This window comes from Astyanax mexicanus, chromosome 24 (genome assembly GCF_023375975.1).
Source record: "Astyanax mexicanus isolate ESR-SI-001 chromosome 24, AstMex3_surface, whole genome shotgun sequence".
In the NCBI taxonomy this organism is placed as follows: Eukaryota; Metazoa; Chordata; class Actinopteri; order Characiformes; family Acestrorhamphidae; genus Astyanax; species Astyanax mexicanus.
In genome coordinates this window covers 15308201-15328113 of record NC_064431.1, presented here as the reverse complement: position 1 = coordinate 15328113, position 19913 = coordinate 15308201, and the positions used below count along the sequence as shown (strand labels likewise).

The window sequence follows — 19913 nt, the reverse complement described above, 5'->3', positions numbered from 1 at the left end:
ATACATAAGGCACACAGGATTATAAGGTGCATTAGGCGACACTTGTAAGGAATGGAAGTGTCACCTGGTTTTTCTTCTAATTCAGCAGGTCTCGCTGCTGGGTGGTGGTGGGTAACTAAATTAAGCAAAGCTAAGTTAAAAATTATTTGCTTTTAAAGTTAAAGAATGCTGATGTTAATCTACACAGGTTTCCCTACCGAAAACTGTTTATTGGGTAAGTAAAGTGCTTCTGTTTATTTACAGTGATCTTAGATTTCCGTATTGCCATTAAGGCTGGGTGCAGCAGCATTAGCATTAGCGGCTAATCGCTAGGAGGATGTAAATGGCACCCAACAGGGCTACACTGAGGAGCACTTAGTGTTCTGGTAAGCCAGGTTGCTATCAGCTAAAGGTTCGTCACTCATAGCTTGTTTGAACACGGAAAACCTACAGACTAAGGTCTGACATACTCCCCTCTGAATGTCGGTTAATGTGAGTAATGCTAATGTTGCTCCAGCAGTGCTAGGTTTACCAGCAGCAGATTACCAGCTGAAAATACTCAATACTTAGCAGCCAATGCTAATAATGCTCCAGCCTCGGTGCCTTAGACTAAACTGAAACTCTTTTATAACGCTGTACTTCAGTGGACTGGCTTTACTGCTCCTGCTTAAAGGATTTTAGGTGTGCCATATAGTGCGAAAAATACGATAATTTGAATGTCACAACCCTACATCACATTATATCATACATATTGTATCCTGAATCCTTGCCAAAACACAGCCCTACAGTACCAAACTATAAACACATAAAAACACCAAATCAAATTAAATTTATGTAATTGTTTGTGTAGTAATATATGGGAGTATTTTGGTTTTAACCATCTCCAGTGCTCTCATGCTGGAACGAGTCCAGTATTGTAACGATTTATTATAATCTAATCGTTATATCTAATCAGTGAATCAGGTGCTGATGGAACTGAACACTATCTATTAAAGAATCAGGAGATGAGCAGCACAACCGGTGTGATCAGTTTTGAGACGTACTAAAAACAAAACAAAAAGAAAAACATGGTTACCACAAATTCATAATAATGAAACCAAATCTGCGTTCCGGTTATGAAATCTGAAGCCTGTTACCATAACAGACCTGCCATGAGTTTCATCTAACAGTAAAACACAAAAATACAAACACACAGCGGGTGAAGTAAGTATTGAACAAGTCATCAATTTTTTTTAAAAACGTAAATTTAGTTCTAAAGGTGCTATTGACATGAAATTCTCACCAGATGTTGGTAACAACCCAGGCAAGCCACACATGCAAAGAAATCCAAGCCTGTATAAAAAAACTAGTCGCATTCATTTCTCAGGTGTGATTTTGGCCCATTCTTCCACACAAACTCTTCAAATCCTGAAGATTCAATTGGCTCCTTCTATGCAATCTGAGCTTTAGATCTTCCATAGATTTTCAGTTGTATTGAGGTCAGGTGATTGGTGGAGCCATTCCAGCAGCTTTATTTTCTTTCTCTGAAACCAAGTTTTCTCGGCTGTGTGTTTGGGATTGTTATCATTCATGGATGGATGGATGGATGGATTGATGGATGGACGGACGGACGGACGGACGGATGGATAGATAGAACTTTATTGATCCCTTGGGAGGTACCCTCAGGGAAATTAGGGTTCCAGTAGCAGCATCAATACAGTACACACAGATAGAAACAAAGAGTAGGTGTATATAAAGTGTATATAAACAATATAAAGTGCAAAGCAAGTAGACAAAAGTATAAAACAGCAAATATAATTAGTATAACTATAAATATAAATATGCAGTGAATGTATTTGAATAGAATTTTTATTGCACTTATTCCGTATGTATTATTTTATTGCGCTTAGTCCGTATGTGTTATTTTATTGCACTTAGTCCATTTGAGTTGCTACTGCTCCTCCTCATCCTCTGTCCTCCTGTTACTCCTCCTTCCCCCAGGGGAGGAATTGTAAAGTCTGATGGCATGATGGACAAAGGAGTTTCGGAGTCTGTTGGTCCTGCATTTGGGGAGGAGCAGTCTGTCACTGAACAGGCTCTTCTGGTTGCTGATGACGGTGTGCAGAGGGTGACTGGCATCGTCCATGATGTTCAGCAGTTTGTCCATAGTCCTCTTCTCTGCCACCGTCACCAAGGAGTCCAGCTTCATGCCGACCACAGAACCAGCACGCCTGATCAGTTTGTCCAGCCTGGATGAGTCCTTCTTTGATATGCTGCATCCCCAGCACACCACGGTGTAGAACAGGACACTGGCCACCACAGACTGATAGAACATCCACATGAGTTTCTTGCAGATGTTGAAGGACCGCAGTCTCCTCAGGAAGTACAGCCTGCTCTGACTCTTCCTGTACAGGTGGTCAGAATTACAGGTCCAGTCCAGCTTGCTGTCCAGCCACAGCCCAAGGTACTTGTAGGAGTCCACAGCCTCCACCTCAACCCCCTCAATCAGAACTGGTCGTGACCTTGGTCTGGACCTCCCAAAGTCAATAACCAACTCCTTGGTCTTTGAGGTGTTGAGCTGCAGATTATTCCTGTGGCACCAAACAGCAAAGTCCCTCACCAGAGTTCTATACTCCTCCTCGTTGTCGTCCCTGATACACCCCACGATGGCTGTGTCATCTGCAAACTTCTGAATGTGACACAGCTCGGAGTTGTAGCAGAAGTCTGCGGTGTACAGGGTGAAGAGGAGAGGGGCCAGCACCGTGCCCTGAGGTGCTCCAGTGCTGCTGATCACAGTGTCAGACGTGATGTCCTTCAGCCTGACATACTGCGGCCTATCAGTGCGGCCTATAAGATATATATGTCATATATCTTATATGTTATATGTCCACCCTCTTTTCATCTTCATCATCCTGCTAGATGGCAGTAGATTTTTATCAAGAATGTCTTGGTACATCTGTCCATTCATCCATCAATTAAATGAAGCGTGCCAGTGTCATATGCTGAAAAGCTCTTGAAGACAGAGCTCTTCAACGAGCACTTACTCTCCTAACACCTCTAACACACTAACTACTTCTAACCTCATTTCCTTCTTCCCCTCCTTGACCCCTCTATCCCAATATTTCCCTTTGACCTCCTTTAGGTCCTATATAAAGATGTTTTACCTTCTATTGTACTTCACTATTGTAAGACGCTTTGGACAAATGTGTCTGCCAAATGTAGTGTAATATAATGTAATGAAATGAAAAACAGCAACAACACCTTGATGTTTCCAGCTCCAAACTTTACTTTTGGTATGGTGTCTTTTGACCTCAAAACATTGTGTGTATTATGGCATCCAAAGAGTTCAATCTGGGTCCCATCTAACCAGCATTTCACAGGCTTGTTTTAAGGTTGTTGAGCAAACTTTAAACGCGGTACAACATGCTTATTCCTCATCAATGGAGACTGTTTTCTTTAAAACAATTGCACATGCTGATTCCAGATCTTTTTGAGCTCTCCACAAGTGGTCCTTGGCTATTGGACAACTCTTCTGAAATCTTGCAGGGAGCACCTGGTTGAGGCCAGTTTATGGTGAAATGATGTTTTTCCACTTGGGGATTATGGCCCCAACAGAACTGGAACACTCAGTAGTTTATAAATTCTTTTGTAATCAGTGCCATCAGTAGGTTTTGCAACAATAAGGTTGTGAAGGTCTTGAGCTCACTGGTTTTACCCATCACAAGATGCTTCTTGTGTGGCACCTTGGTAATGACACCTCTTTTTTTAAAGGCCATCAGTTGAACCAGCTGATATTAATGTGCACTAAGTGGCAGGGTTGCTTACTAATTACTGATGGACGGTCTTTACAAGCTGGTGTTACGACTTTTCATAGCTTTTTGCACCTCTCTTTCTTCATGTGTTCTATACGTCAATCCCTGTGTCATTTCTCATTAATACTATTGATTACAATAGTACTACTGTCCTACTACCAAGTGGCAGTTTTGTGGCACATAATGTAAAGCTGAAGTCTCTATGTTTTGGGCTTTAGGGTTAATACAAAGAGCATGCAGAAGAATCATTTTAAACTGGGCGAGTGTGATCCGGTCTCCTTTCAGAGCAGATGAATCCGATTCCAGGTTATGTTCAGTCAGAGAGAGAGAGAGCAAGCGAGCTCGGTCAGAAACTTCACTCCTTCGTTTCTTTGTTTTTACTCTGGGTGAAAAAGCTTCTGAGGTCTGAGTTTCCCCTTCTGAAGTCTCCATTGCTCCACCAGCTGCTCATGTTCAGTAAAACTGAGCCGGATCTTCTTTTAGAGGCTGTACATGTGACGTAAGTACATAAAGAAAAGTGGAGTGGCCAGAAGGACTCCCGCAAAAAGCAACACCCAGACAGCCCAGTTTTTAGAATGAATATATTAGGCTTAGCAGGAATGGTCGTTCCGGCACACTGGTACCATTAAACACAATATTTTATCCCTTCTTCACTCAGAAATGCTTTTGCTTGCAGTTTAGAAACAAAAAAATATGGACTGCCACTTTAATTTATGGTTTGATTTCTTTGCATGTGTGGATTAGAGGAGTTGTTACCGACATCTGTTGAGAATTCCATGTTAATCGCATCTTTAGAAATGTATTTACTTTTTAAAAATGTACAATTCCCATCCATCCATCCATCTACCCGCTGTATACCCTGCTGTACAAGAAATTTAGCCCCTAATCACATTATACTAAAGTATTTCTCAGTATGTTCTCATTAAGGGTAAAAACTAGAGAGCCCTTTAGAACATATGTAGGTAGTAAATGCAGTAAACATAATGAACTCCTCAGTCTGAAGAATGTAGCTGAGTCTGAAGTCTAAAGAACAAAACCTGGTTCCAGATTCTTCCTGGATGCCTTCAGTGAGGCAGGTTTAAGCTCATTTTTACTCTCTAGTCTCATAAATTAAACTAACCTTTCTGTTTACCACCTCTTAATAAACTGGCTGTTTTCCAGCTGAAGATACAATCTGTACACGGTTAGGATAGCAACATTAGCTTAACTTTAGTTCACCTAAAGACTGGCTACTTTTCTGAGGGTAAATTTCATTTTGAGATAACGTTATGATGATTACAATAGTACTACTGTCCTACTACCAAGTGGCAGTTTTGTGGTTCAGTGGTAAGAGCACTAAGCTTTTGATTACAGGTCTGTGGTTGCGGGTTGGTTTCCCAGGTTTGGCAGCCGCCACTGTTGAGCCCTTAACCCTCACTGTTCACTGTTTTATTTATTTGCTTTTTCTTTGAAGGTTTTGTAGGGTTTTTTTTTAATTACAAGACATTCATTTATTGAAAGAAATTATTGAACTATGACTGCATACAGTACCAGTCAAGTCTGGACATACTTCTCATTTAATGCATTTTTTTCCTTTTATTATTTTTTTATACTGTCATTTTTTTATAGAAGACATTAAAGCTACACAGGAACACATGAGAAAAGTTAAACAAACCAGAATATGTTTTATACTTTAGATTAGTTTCTATAAGTACCACACTTAGCTTTGAGGACAGAGCTCTTGGCATTTTCTCAGTTTTCTCACCCTTTTTTTTTTTTTTTTTACTGTTCAAATCTTTTAAATTTTTTACTGAATCCACAATGAAGAAAATCAATTAAATAAAGAAGTAAATTGAATGAGAATAGAATAAGAAGCTATTTCACAGCTTCACATTATGCTTAATTTGCTCAGATTTCTGTTTTGCACCATCAAGCATCACATCTCACATTCTCTTTTTGGTATCACTCTCCAAAACCAACGTTAAATCGTCTAACCGTCATAAAAACAAACAAACATTTGGGCCGCTGAAACCAGCTTGGACAGTAAAAACAAAACAAAACAAAAAAAACACAAAAAAGACAAGTTAGTACATATCTGCAACTGCAAATCAAGACGCCCACGAGCGCCCTGCGTCTTACCTGCTGGCACCGCTCGCACTGATAAGGCTTCTCCCCGCTGTGAACCCGCTTGTGCCTCTCCAGGTGATACCGCTGGATGAAGCGCATGTCGCACATATCACACGCAAACGGCTTCTCGCCTGCCGGACACACAAACCAACCAATTATTAACACTCACAACACATTTACTGATCATCACATCATCACACTGCACACCTGACTAAACGCAACATGCTTCAATAATAGTGTACGATAAACACTAATGATAAATAATTAAGTATGAATTATTCTAATGATCAGAAAAATACCGGATCTGAATCAGGATGACTACTGTTTAAAGGAGGATAACACAAAATGACTTCATCCAAACTCGAGTTTGTAGTGAAGACTGATTTATAAGGAGAATTAGGGGCCGACATTGCCCACCACTGTAAATGCACAGTAGCACAATGGGGCATGTTTAATGCTCTACTGAGGGCATGCTCTCTATTTAGGTTATTTATATATAAGCAGAACAACATATTGACCACACATTATCCAGTTTTTCTATCAGTTCCACTGATCATAGAGGACTATAGTCCTGTATCTGTTTAAATGGATCAGGCACTGCAGCAGTGCTGCTAGAGTTTTTGAACACTGTCCACTCTATTTATAGAAACTCTTCATTTTGACCATTGAACAACAGGGCAAAGTAAAAGGAGGACAGTAATAAAGTATGTAGATGAAACAGATACGGGACTACAGTACGTAATTATAGAACTATAAAGTGTCCCATATGATCGAGGAGGTGGTCATAATGTCGTGTGCATGAGAAGTGTATATGAAGAATTAAGCGGGATTTGTCAAATTCCTGAGCCCTACTAGATGTGAAACCACAAAATCAAAAAATAACATTTACATTTGTTAGGTTTTTTCTGTTTTTTTTTTCTCCTATATCTAAGCCTTCCTAATAATTTTCTAAAATAATTTTACACAGATTTGAATGTTCTAGAAAATAAAGTAAATAAAATAAACATTAAAAAAAACATATATATATATATATATTTCCTAACTGCATCTCCAGGGCTCAGGCCCGGACCTCTTCAAATCTTGTAGCTAAATGGTTTTAACTGGTTTTACTGGGAGAGGGGTATACAGGGAAAGAACACATACCAGTGTGAGTGAGGCTGTGTCTTTCCAAGTGGTAACGTTGGAAAAACCGCATGTCGCACATCGAGCAAGCATACGGCTTCACCCCTAAACGCACAGAGCACCAATTACCAGTCAGCCTCGGCATTCAGCACAAGCAAAACTCAAAATGTACAGTGCAGCCTGAAGTATTTGGACAGTGTTTGGCTTTTGTTTTGTCTTCAGTTTTGTGTTATCTGACCTAGAGTATCTACTGTTATCACCTTAAAACTAGGTCTTTTTAAAAGACAAGCTTCTAAAACACTAGACAACACTGTTTAAATTACTCAAATTGTTCAAATACTCTATTTACACCATATACCGTCCTAATGTTCTGCTTATTTCTACCCCCACGTCCATCTATATGTCTGCCATGAGAAAATTAAATGACTATAAAGTTAAAGGCAGAACGCCAGCATACTGTACAAACACATAATCTACTCAATCACAGCTGTCTATGTCTATCTACACCTCGGACAGTCACACTGTGTCACCAAAGCTAGCTAAAGATTACAAGTTGGTGCTAAAATACAGTCTAAACATTAGGACCAAAGTAAATGTCAAAAGTCTGGAAAACATGAGATCACTAGGGATAAAAATTAGACAATACATCAGTAGCATTGCAGTTTAAACAGCTGGAACACTGTTAAAAAGTAATTTTATCAACCTTTAGCTCAAAGCAGAGGAAAAGCTCTTCTATTCAGGGTACTTTCTGACACAATTAAAGAAGCAGAATGACGACTTGCACAGTTGGGTATTTACTACTTAAATAAATTATGTTTTGTGTGTATGTATTATGTATAGATACATAATCAAATATAAAATGTATAAATACAGGGTGCAAATCACAGGACATCTCATGATACGACATCACGATATGTTGCCCACAATAACGATGATTTATTCAATTCATTTGATTAGCACCACCACGAGAAGTAATGATGTTATGTATAAACCTGATATAATCAAAGCAATGCAATATATATTTTGTTTGTTAATACAAATACTAAATACTATCATCATATCGTATCTAGTTTCAATCGCATATCTCTGAAACATATCGAGAAATTAGTTTTTAGTCAGTCATTTCGTCCAGCCCTAATGTAGCATTAGCTAAAGCTATGTTTACATGGCAGCTGAAACTCTCCCAAATCTGATTTACTTCACCAAATCCAATGTTTATTTCAGTCTGTTCACACTATTTTTTATATTTTTTTATCTGATATATATTGGTCTGAACATATCAAGCTTATAAACATTCCTAGATCCGCACAATCATAGATGAAAGGCATTACCACGCACAGTAGACAGGGCAGTGCAGTTCAATGTGGTAATTATGGTGACCGGCGGTGTCTGGCTATAACTGTCCATAACTGTGCATAAGATCATACGAGCTAGTCTGGCAAAAATCCAGATTCTACATATATTCTCTTTTCTGTATATTCAGTGCAGAAGACCCCAGACACAGATCTGACAGGTCAACATACAGCTGCATTCTTTAGCTTCCAATGAACATGTCAAAAGTCACGGGACACAATACTTGCTCCTGTCCCATGTCTTTTGGCATTTACGTGTACAATAGTGAAATGAGGCCAGATTTCATTCATCAAAACTATAAAATTGAACAGTAAAGCGTAATTTCACACCACACCCCCTATGCTCAGTACTGTGCTGAATGACTAAACAATGGGTGAAACTCCATTTCAACACAGTTAAAGATTAATTTCTGGGAAAAGCGTACATTTCCTGGAAATATTCACACATTTTAAAAGCAAAGAATAAAAGCTAATTATTATAAACAAAACTATTTTAAAAAAGGAAACAATATACGTACAATATTCCAGTCTGGTGTGTGAGTCACAGACCTCAGACTGTGTACAGATAGTCATCAACTGTGTAATTAATTTTTAATTATGACTAATTTTACAGTCTTATATTTGGAAATGCCTGTTGAAATTCATTTGATGATTTTCAGAGAGTGAACAAGAATTAACATTAACAAGGGAACAAAAGATTTACACAAACGTAACTCGGATAGCTTTTTTATTTTTATTGCTAATTTTATAGACAAACTATTAATATGTTAATATGCTTGATTTAATATACGTTTATACAGTGGCAAGAAAAAGTATGTAAACCATTTGGTATTTCAAAGTTTTCTGCATAGATTTATTAAATAATCTGATCCTATCTTCATCCAAGTGACAAATATATATATATATATGTGCCTAAAATAAATTACACAAAATAATTATGATCTTTCATGTCTTCATTGAGAACAAACATAAAAAAAAACATGTAATGCTGCTATTGATTCCAAGGGTTCACTTACTTTTTTCACTACCACTTTGAGTGCTGAATGAGTGTGTTTAATGAAGACCTGCAAGATCATATATTTTTTTTAGCTTTATCATTTTAGGCACATTATATTTGTCAATACTCTTGATTTAGATAAAGAGTAGATCATATTTTATGATAAATGTATGCAGAAAACCATGAAATTCCAAAAGATTCACCATTGTATGTATATATTTGGTTTATATACAATAAAAATGCTTATTATGGCTTGATGATATGGACACAATTTATATTACAATATATTTCCTAGTTTTTAAATTAAAGCCTTTGAAAAATAGCAGAAAATGCACACAAATGTCTTGAAAATTTAAATCTGTAAATAATGTAATAGAAAATATCTCAGATTTAAAAAAATAGTTTTTACAATATTTATCAATATATCCAGACATATTATGTGATCAGTACTTATTAGGGGTGGGACAAAATTTTGATGCGGCAATATATTGTATTTTTATAATTACACATTCTAAGCACATGGTGTCAAATATCAATATTTTAGGCATTAGCGCATTTTTGTTAAATTATTTTTGTCGGTATGCTTATGTTACACAGTTTAAAATATTTTAGTGTAGTACAGCTGTGCTCTACAGACATTTTAACAGCAGCAGAATTGTTATATTGATGGCAGCTTATGCATATTTTACAACATTAAAATAATGCCACAGTTTCACAGAATTTGATAATCAATATAAAATATGACGCCAATAAACCCAGAATAATTCCTGGTATTTGCATATTTAGGAGAGTTTCATCCTTTTTAGTAACACAGATGCTTAATAAAAGTATCATGATATCATTGCTATCGTGGGCAAGGAATGTGGTAATATATCGTTCATGAGATCGTATCATGAGATGTCCTGTGATTCCTATCCCTAGTACTTATACTGTGCTATAGTGGAAGAAGAATTAGAAATGTATTAAAAGTCTGTAGACAGAACTTTGACTCTGCAGTGGATGTGTATTTATTTCTTATCTAAAATAACTACATTAACTATTTTGAATTATAAGTAATTTGTACAGGAATGCATATTATTTTGCACTGCCACCAATATAAGTGCAAAAACACTTTTAAATTAGAATACAGTAGAATTACAGCTGACTTCCTGCAATAGTCATTCACTAGTTACTGTTTCACTTCATTACAGTAAGCCAGAGCACAAAACCAAAGCAACAAAATCTGTGCCAGTGTCCAAATACTTACGGGCTGCATTTATTATTCTCATATTGTTCAGTTGTCACATGCATGTATACTAATAATACTGTAATTAGAAATAAATAAAATTAAAAATACAAAAGCAAAAAAGAAAATTCTATAAGGCTGCTACAGACAAGTTACAACCAGTTTCCTCTTCATAAACCCAGCTAATGCTAAAGCTAATGCTAATCTACCTGTAAAAACCTGAAATGCTAGGTTTCAAAGAAATATGATAGAAAGACTAGCAGGTCTGGATATTACACAACCTGATACTGAAATGCACCAAGCGTGCAAAAGTGACTCACACCATCATGTACTGCACTGCGGTTGCTATGGTATGCTACGCTATGTTTCTGGCCCTCATAGTGACATCTGGAAGCTTCCAGCAGTGATAAAGGGGTTTACTCCTGTCATAATTAATACACAATTTATGGACATAACCTAATTTATGTTCTATTTTTTACACAAACTTTTATTTATTTGGGAATTTTAAATTGAATCATTTGAAATCCTATATTGTTATAATTAAAAGTTTAATGATCTATAAAAAGGCACAATTACTGTATTATTCTATATTAGACTTAAGTAGTAATGTATCGTATATATTTGGAGTCCGAAAATGAAAAAAAAAAAAAGGCGCTTTTGCATTGGATCGAATAGGTGAGTTGCTGTTTCCTCTAATGCTAGGATTTTTTTTTTTTACTGCTGAAGTAAATGTATGGTTAGAATGGAAATGCTGAGTTTTTTTTTTATATAAAATAGCACTACTGAGGTAAATGTATGGTTAGAATAGAACTAATAAGCTAATTATTTCATAAAATAGCACTGCTGAGGTAAACATATGGTTAAAATAGGACTACTAATGTATGTTTTTTAATAAAATAGCAATGCTGAGGTAAATGTATGATTAGAATAGAATTGCTAAGGGATATTTTTGAATAAAATAGCAATGCTGAGGTTAAAAGTATGGTTAGAATAGAATTACTGCGGTTTTGTTTATAAAATAGCACTGCTGAGGTAAACATAGTTAGAATAGAACTACTGAGGTATTTTTTTAATAAAATAGCACTGCTGAGGTAAACATATGGCTAGAATAGAACTACTGCGGTTTTGTTTATAAAATAGCACCGCTAAGGTAAACATATGGTAAGAATAGAACCACAGAGATATTTGTTTTAATAAAATAGCACTGCTGAGGTAAATGTATGGTTAGAATAGAACTACTAAGGGATATTTTTTAATATAATAGCACTGCTAAGAAAAGTGTATGGTTACAATAGAACTACTAAGGTAATTATTTTAAAAAATACCACTGCTAAGGTAAACACATGGTTAGAATAGAACTACTGAGGTAACTATTTCATAAAATAGCACTGCTGAAGTAAATGTATGATTAGAATAGAACTACTACGGGATATTTTTTAATAAAATAGCACTGCTGAGGTAAATGTATGGTTAGAATAGAACTACTGAGGTAACCATTTCATAAAATAGCACTGCTGAGGTAAATGCATGGTTAGAATAGAACTACTAAGGGATATTTTAATAAAATAGCACTGCTGAGGTAAATGTATGGTTAGAACAGAACTACTAAGGGAATTATTTTATAAAATAGCACTGCTGATATAAACGTATGTTTAAGATAGAACTACTGAGGTTTTGTTTTCATAAAATAGTACTGCTGAGCTAATGTTTTTATTAAAACAGCACTGCTGAGGTAAATGCAGTGTAATTGGTTGGTATGTTTTACTTTTGTTCAGTTTCTGCCAAAAAGATATTTTCAGCTAAAAAAAGGCAACTATCCTTCATTGTATTTGTTTCAGTGACAAAGTAATGCTCAAAACTTTAAGTTCTCATGGCAGGCTTAATTTATGTAAAATTCTAAAAGTTCTATTTCCAGGATATCCTGTTTTAATAAAGGAAATCGGAAGCATTCTTTTTGCAGGGCGGTGAGGTGAGTCGACACATACCCGTATGAGTGAGGCTGTGTCTCTGCAGGTGGTATCGCTGAAAAAATCTCATGTCGCACATCGAGCAAGCATATGGCTTCACCCCTGAATACACAAAGCACCAGAGGTTCACACAGATCACCTATAATCCTTCCTAAAATGATTATATCTGATATATTAGCTTAGACTAATGAGCCAAAGAGCCAATAGCCAAAAACTATCCCACACACTTAAACAACTTAAGAGGAAATATCAGTAAATAGCTAATGCTTCTATGTGCCACGTGTGTTAAAATTCCTATTTATCAAATTTCCACTGTTAAACCCACAGGCCTGCAATTCTGATCTTATTCTATATTACTAAGCTAGACAAGCTAGAGCTAACACAACTAGGGCTGGGCAATATGACAGTATTTAAGTGTAATGAGATATAATTTGATATTGCTTAAAAACATATATTTATAAAAATAAATAAAAGAAAAGTTTATCCAAAGTTTGTATCCAATCAGGTACAACACTGCTTTCTAGTAGGTGGGGCCTAAAAACAACACAAAATTAACCAGTCTGCCACCAATCTTTACATCTTAACTAATAATTAAAAATTAATACTGTGTTTGTTTTCAAAAACCCAATCAAAATATCACAGTACGGGTACGATAGATATTTTCATACACTGCTAGTAATTAGTCCTGTGTAACTGGATGATTTGCAGCATGTTTAAAACTTTAGTATTTAATTACTAAATGACTTCAATTACTGCTAATACATTTTTTCTAAAAAATATCAAATCACAAATTGTTAAAAAAAATATTTAAATGTAATTATATACTTTTTTGTAAATATAAAATGGTATATATATTTTTTTGTCTTGCCCAGCCCTAAATGAACATAGGCACTACTACACACAGAGTAGTTCACAGAGAATGCTAACCGTAAATTTTGTTAGATAATCCAACACCAACATCATAGCATGTTATCTATAAATAAAATAAAATAAAAGCTAGAATGGTTTTGATCTTTGAAATACCTTCAAAATCAAATATATTGTAGCCTGTAGAATCTAAAACATCCCTGCAAAAATACAGCCAATCTACACCTGAATTTATTAATCACATACTATTTACACCCAACCACAACAACACATGCAGGCTACACCAACTAGGTGGATTATGAAGGCTCACTCAAAATTTAGCAATTTAATGCAGCTGTCTAAATTGCTGTAACCTTCTAACAATGGACTTACTATTCAGTTACCAATCCTAAGGCTTTGTACCTGTTAAATATTTTGAAACTAGTCAGTAAATACTATTATACTAAAACCTCTCTAATATGGTAACAAAAATGAAAGTAGAAACAAATAAAGCCAGACCAGACAGATCACTCTCACAGTATTAATCATAAAATCACACACTACATAAAAAACATCTAATAATAAATCAATAAATTGTGTATTTATTGTCCTAAAATGTTTTAACCCACTAACAGCATGATTAGAGTGTGGTCTGGTCTTGAACATTCTCTTTGCCACATGGATTTAACAGTGGGGCAATGTGGACCTGGTGTAACTGGATGTTCCAGAACTACAAACTCGAGTTTGTGGTTGTTTTGTGTTCACCTGCAATAATAATAAGAACACAGAATTACGTGCATCGTGTGCTGGGGGGTGGGGTGTGGGGTGTGTGGTGCGGTGGGGGTATGAGGAGACGACACCTACCCGTATGGGTGAGGCTGTGTCTTTGCAGGTGGTAGCGTTGGAAAAAACGCATGTCGCACATGTTACAAGCGTAGGGCTTCACCCCTGAATGCAAAAAGCATAATAGCATTAGCTATAGCGCTGCCAGTGGGCATAGACACCAGCTACAGCACTGAATTTACTTATTTACAGTATTCATTTACAGTACGCCCAGAGATACTGGACAATAGTAGTGTTGTGGCAGGTAAAATAGGACTGAGAGGTGCATAAAGCTTAAATAAAAAAGTTAATGTTTCGTCACTTCTGGTAGAAAAACATCATGATTATACATTGTTATTCTTATGTCATTTATACTAATATTTACACAGCATATATACTTAAAATATTAAATAGACAAAACTCAAATGAATACTCATAGGCATCATATAGCAGGAGTAGTGTGGTTGATCTGATAAAGCATGCTGAAGCTCAAGGCAGTGTTGCCAACTTGAGTGCAATCAATAGTTTGTTTTTTGTTTTTTGAGTTTGAGTCCAAAAGGTAGGGATACACCGAATATTTGGCAACCGAAATCATTTGGGCTGAGATGGCAAAAAAAAAAAAAAAAAGTACTTGACTTTGGCCAAATACACGAAAAGAATGGATAATTTATATAAAAAAAAATACTGTAGACTGAGATGTAACAAAATGTTGTTGATGTTCATAGTCAAATTAATAACTGATTTTTAATTTTACACCATTTTCTACTTCATTTAAAATGCCAATTACCCAATTCCTGTTTATATGAGCCCTTCCTATAATTAGCAATGCCCTTAACACTAAACACTAGGTAGGTGAAGACCAGCGTATGCCTCCTCCAATACATTTGAAGTCAGACCCCCCTTTTTTTTCTCAACTGCTGCCAATTAAAGAAGCAACACTATAGGCAACATCACAATGTACACAGAGGAAAGCCACCTACTGTACCCAAAGAGAAACAGCATTGCAAAATGTGCTCTCTCTGACTCTGGCTGCTGATGGTTTAGCAGAATAACCCAGGATTTTAAACAGCCTTGGGTTATACTGAACCACAAGGAGCCATACAGTAAGAAATGTTAAACAAATTAAACTTGCAGAAAAACTGTGTTTGATATTCTGTGTTTAGACTTCGGTATTTGCCCAACGTTCCATTTCGGTGTATCCCTACCCAAAGGCTACTCAACAAAGGCCTTAATGGGGGCCTTAACTGTTTTTAAAACGATCTAGAGAAATTAAAATGAAGACAGCAGTAATTGTTTTAAGAAAAATGGTTCAAAACATTTTTTATATGAATGAAATAAAGTTGGCAGCAGTGCTCAGGCAGCGTCTGTGTGTCCTGACTCTATAGAGGAGGCGTAAGGTGGAAAGACACATACCAGTGTGAGTGAGGCTGTGTCTCTGCAGATGGTAACGGTGGAAAAAACGCATGTCACACATGGAACAAGCGTAAGGCTTCACTCCTAAATGCACAGAGCAGAATATTAATCATGTGCATTCGCTACGCATCATCACGCTCAGCATTCATACAACAGGGTGGAGTCTGATCGGGAGGTGAGGTGTTCTCATCAGTGGCGACCCCTGACCTTCACTTCCTTCCAATTTAAACTGGGGCTAGCCATCAGCCAGCCCATAATCACCAATTTACCTCCACACCACAGCTCTTACAATATTAATTATTCTGACTCTGTAACTGTGGGTCACTGTGAGATACTAAAAGTAAACAGGTGTGCAAACAATGTGATTTCTAAATTACAGATCAAATTAAAAGAGCATCCACAAAATCAAACGCAATATGACTAAATAAAACAGACATTGTTATTTATGTGAAAATTTGAGAAAGGTTCAGGAACACAAATCAGGATTAACCCGTTTAGATATTCCACATGCTTCTACTTTTTGTATATAAAAAAAAGAGTAAATCTGAATATATTTTACATTAGACATTTTCCTGAAACATAAACAATTAAAAAAATTTGGGATCTTTACTCATAAAATGAACAAAATATGTATATATATTTTTTTATTATTTCTCTGCATCAAGATATACTTACAAATAATGTATTCTGACCTTAATAACACTAAACTATAATAATTTTAATAACAAAACCTAAACTTTTAAACTTAAAAGTTTAGCATGTTCCTTTTTTAATTCACAAAATTATTTTTTTATATAAAAAAAATCTTTGAATATTAGTGAAATCACATTAACATTTTTAGATTATGAGAAAGTTATGTTATGTATTTTGTATATTTAATGACTCACTAGCCCCTACATGTGTATTCTTCCTAGCCCCTACCTGTGCACTACTCTTTACCTGTGCACTGCTCCCTAACTGTTCACTAATCCCTACCTATGCACAAGTTTTAGTCCCTATGTTTATTACTACCTATTTGTGCACTAGCCCTAGTCCCTATCTGTGCCCTAATCCCTATCTGAGAACTAATCCTATCCCCTACCTGTGCACTACTCCCTAACTGTGCACTAGCCCTAGTCACCGTCTGTGCACTAGTTTCTTACCTGAGCACTAGTCCTAGTTGCTATCTGTGCACTAGTCCCTAGTTGTTCACTAATCCCTACCTGTGCACTGCTCCCTAGCTGTTCACTAATCACTACCTGTGCACAAGTGCTAGTCCCCATGTACACTACTATTTGTGCCCTAGCCCCTAACTGTGCAAGAGTCCTAGTCACTATCTGTGCCTGACTCCCTATCTGAGCACTAATCCTAGTTCCTACCTGTGCACTACTCCCTACCTGTGCACTATTCCTTACCTATGCACAAGTTTTAGTCCCTATGTGTACTACTACCTATTTGTGCACTAGCCCTAGTCCCTATCTGTGCCCTAATCCCTATCTGAGAACTAATTCTATCCCCTACCTGTGCACTACTCCCTAACTGTGCACTAGCCCTAGTCATCATCTGTGCACTAGTTTCTTACCTGTGCATTAGTCTTAGTCACTATCTGTGCACTAATCCAATAACTGAGCACTAGTCCTAGTTGCTATCTGTGCACTAGTCCCTAGCTGTTCACTAATCACTACCTGTGCACAAGTGCTAGTCCCCATGTACACTAGTCCTATTTGTGCCCTAGCCCCTAACTGTGCAAGAGTCCTAGTCACTATCTGTGCCTGACTCCCTATCTGAGCACTAATCCTAGTTCCTACCTGTGCACTACTCCCTACCTGTGCACTAGTCCTAGTTCCTACCTGTGCACTACACCCTACCTGTGCACTAGTCCTAGTTCCTAACTGCGCACTACACTCTACCTGTGCACTAGTCCTAGTTCCTACCTGTGCACAACTCCTTACCTGTTCACTACTCCCTACCTGTGCACTAGTCCTAGTTCCTACCTGTGCACTACTCCCTACCTGTGCACTAGTCCTAGCTCCTTACCTGTTCACTACTCCCTACCTGTGCACTAATCCTAGTTCCTACCTGTGCACTAGTCCTAGTTCCTAACTGCGCACTAGTCCTAGTTCCTACCTGTGCACTAGTCCTAGTTCCTACCTGTGCACTAGACCTAGGTCCTACTTGTGCACTAGTCCTATATTCTACCTGGACACTACTCCCTACCTGTGCACTAGTTCCTACCTGTGCATTACACCCTACCTGTGCACTAGTCCTAGTTCCTACCTGTGCACAACTCCTTACCTGTTCACTACTCCCTACCTGTGCACTAGTCCTAGTTCCTACCTGTGCACTACTCCCTACCTGTGCACTAGTCCTAGCTCCTTACCTGTTCACTACTCCCTACCTGTGCACTAATCCTAGTTCCTACCTGTGCACTAGTCCTAGTTCCTAACTGCGCACTAGTCCTAGTTCCTACCTGTGCACTAGTCCTAGTTCCTACCTGCGCACTAGACCTAGTTCCTACTTGTGCACTACTCCTTACCTGTGCACTAGTCCTATATCCTACCTGCGCACTACTCCCTACCTGTGCACTAGTCCTAGTTCCTACCTGTGCACTACTCCCTACCTGTGCACTAGTCCTAGTTCCTACCTGTGCACTACACCCTACCTGTGCACTAGTCCTAGTTCCTACCTGTGCACTTGTCCTAGTTCCTACCTGCGCACTACTCCCTACCTGTGCACTAGACCTAGGTCCTACTTGTGCACTAGTCCTATATTCTACCTGGACACTACTCCCTACCTGTGCACTAGTTCCTACCTGTGCATTACACCCTACCTGTGCACTAGTCCTAGTTCCTACCTGTGCACAACTCCTTACCTGTTCACTACTCCCTACCTGTGCACTAGTCCTAGTTCCTACCTGTGCACTACTCCCTACCTGTGCACTAGTCCTAGCTCCTTACCTGTTCACTACTCCCTACCTGTGCACTAGTCCTAGTTCCTACCTGTGCACTAGTCCTAGTTCCTACCTGTGCACTAGTCCTAGTTCCTACCTGCGCACTAGACCTAGTTCCTACTTGTGCACTACTCCTTACCTGTGCACTAGTCCTATATCCTACCTGCGCACTACTCCCTACCTGTGCACTAGTCCTAGTTCCTACCTGCGCACTAGTTCCTACCTGTGCCCTACACCCTACCTGTGCACTAGTCCTTATTCCTACCTGTGCACTACTCCCTACCTGTGCACTTGTCCTAGTTCCTACCTGCGCACTAGTCCCAATTTAAGGCCTAAATAGTGACTTTCTAAAAATAACTAAAGCTCTTTTTAAAAAAATTGTCAGAAGATTACTGGGAAATAAGAAACTGAAGATAATCGCATTTATAATTCCAAATAGCACAGGTGTGAATGAGCCAGTGTGAGGTAGAATATTAAAAACGTATAAATTCAATATTTTTAAATCTATGCTTAATGTATAAAATCCTGCAAAATGACAGGAAACACAGAGCAGAAGATCACTCCAGCTGTAAGAGTGACAGACACCCAGATCACTGACCACTGTCTTTCACTGGAAAATAAAAATAAAACTCATTGGGGTTGACTGTGTGGGTACAAAGAGACAACACATACCCGTATGGGTGATGCTGTGTCTCTGGAGGTGGTAGCGTTGGAAAAACCTCATATCACACATGGTACAAGCAAATGGCTTCACCCCTAAATGCAGAGCACTAGTATTAGAATATGATAGTGAACGTCTGGATTTTGGCGAGGGCATGAAGTCGAAGACAAGCTCAACAAAAGAGTATATGTATATAATAGTATAGTATTTTATATAAAAAAAAGGAAATGTTATAAAGGTTACAGTAAAAAACATGTTAGAAGTGTAGATTACTGTTTTACTGGTACTGCTCTGTTACAGTGGAAGGGTACAGTAAGGGGACGTACCCGTGTGGGTGAGACTGTGTCGCTGAAGGTGACAGCGTTGGAAAAACCTCATGTGGCACATGGAGCAAGCATATGGCTTCACCCCTACATACAGAGTATACCTGTATTAGCATAGACTCAACACCAAGCTGCTCAATCAGCCCAAATATAATAAAACTTTTAAATCATGCTGGAATTGACCTTATTCATTCTGAATGACCTCTCTAACCATTTAAAATACTACAAATAAATAAATCACTGATTATTTACAGTATGACACTATAATTAAATGTATTGTATTACAAATACTGGGTGCATAAATATATAAAAGAGTATATAAGAATAGTTTGTTTTGTATATACACAGTCTCAAACTTCTTTGCAGTTTCTTAAATTTGG

General features: G+C 37.5%; 1 protein-coding gene across 12 annotated transcripts in view; it reads right to left on the bottom strand.

The window, feature by feature from the left end:
* Positions 1-19913, bottom strand: part of znf740a (zinc finger protein 740a) — a 50030-nt gene that overhangs the window by 5470 nt on the left and 24647 nt on the right. For 6 of the 12 annotated variants that reach the window (XM_049471462.1, XM_049471466.1, XM_049471464.1 and 3 more), the window contains 7 exons: positions 19537-19620; positions 19222-19305; positions 15621-15704; positions 14250-14333; positions 12558-12641; positions 7020-7103; positions 5889-6007 (listed from right to left, as the gene is read on the bottom strand). In XM_049471462.1, the coding sequence (XP_049327419.1) occupies positions 5889-6007; positions 7020-7103; positions 12558-12641; positions 14250-14333; positions 15621-15704; positions 19222-19305; positions 19537-19620 (623 nt within the window). The remainder of the gene's footprint in view (positions 1-5888; positions 6008-7019; positions 7104-12557; positions 12642-14249; positions 14334-15620; positions 15705-19221; positions 19306-19536; positions 19621-19913) is intronic. The other 6 variants (XM_049471470.1, XM_049471473.1, XM_049471465.1 and 3 more) reach the window with 5 other exon arrangements.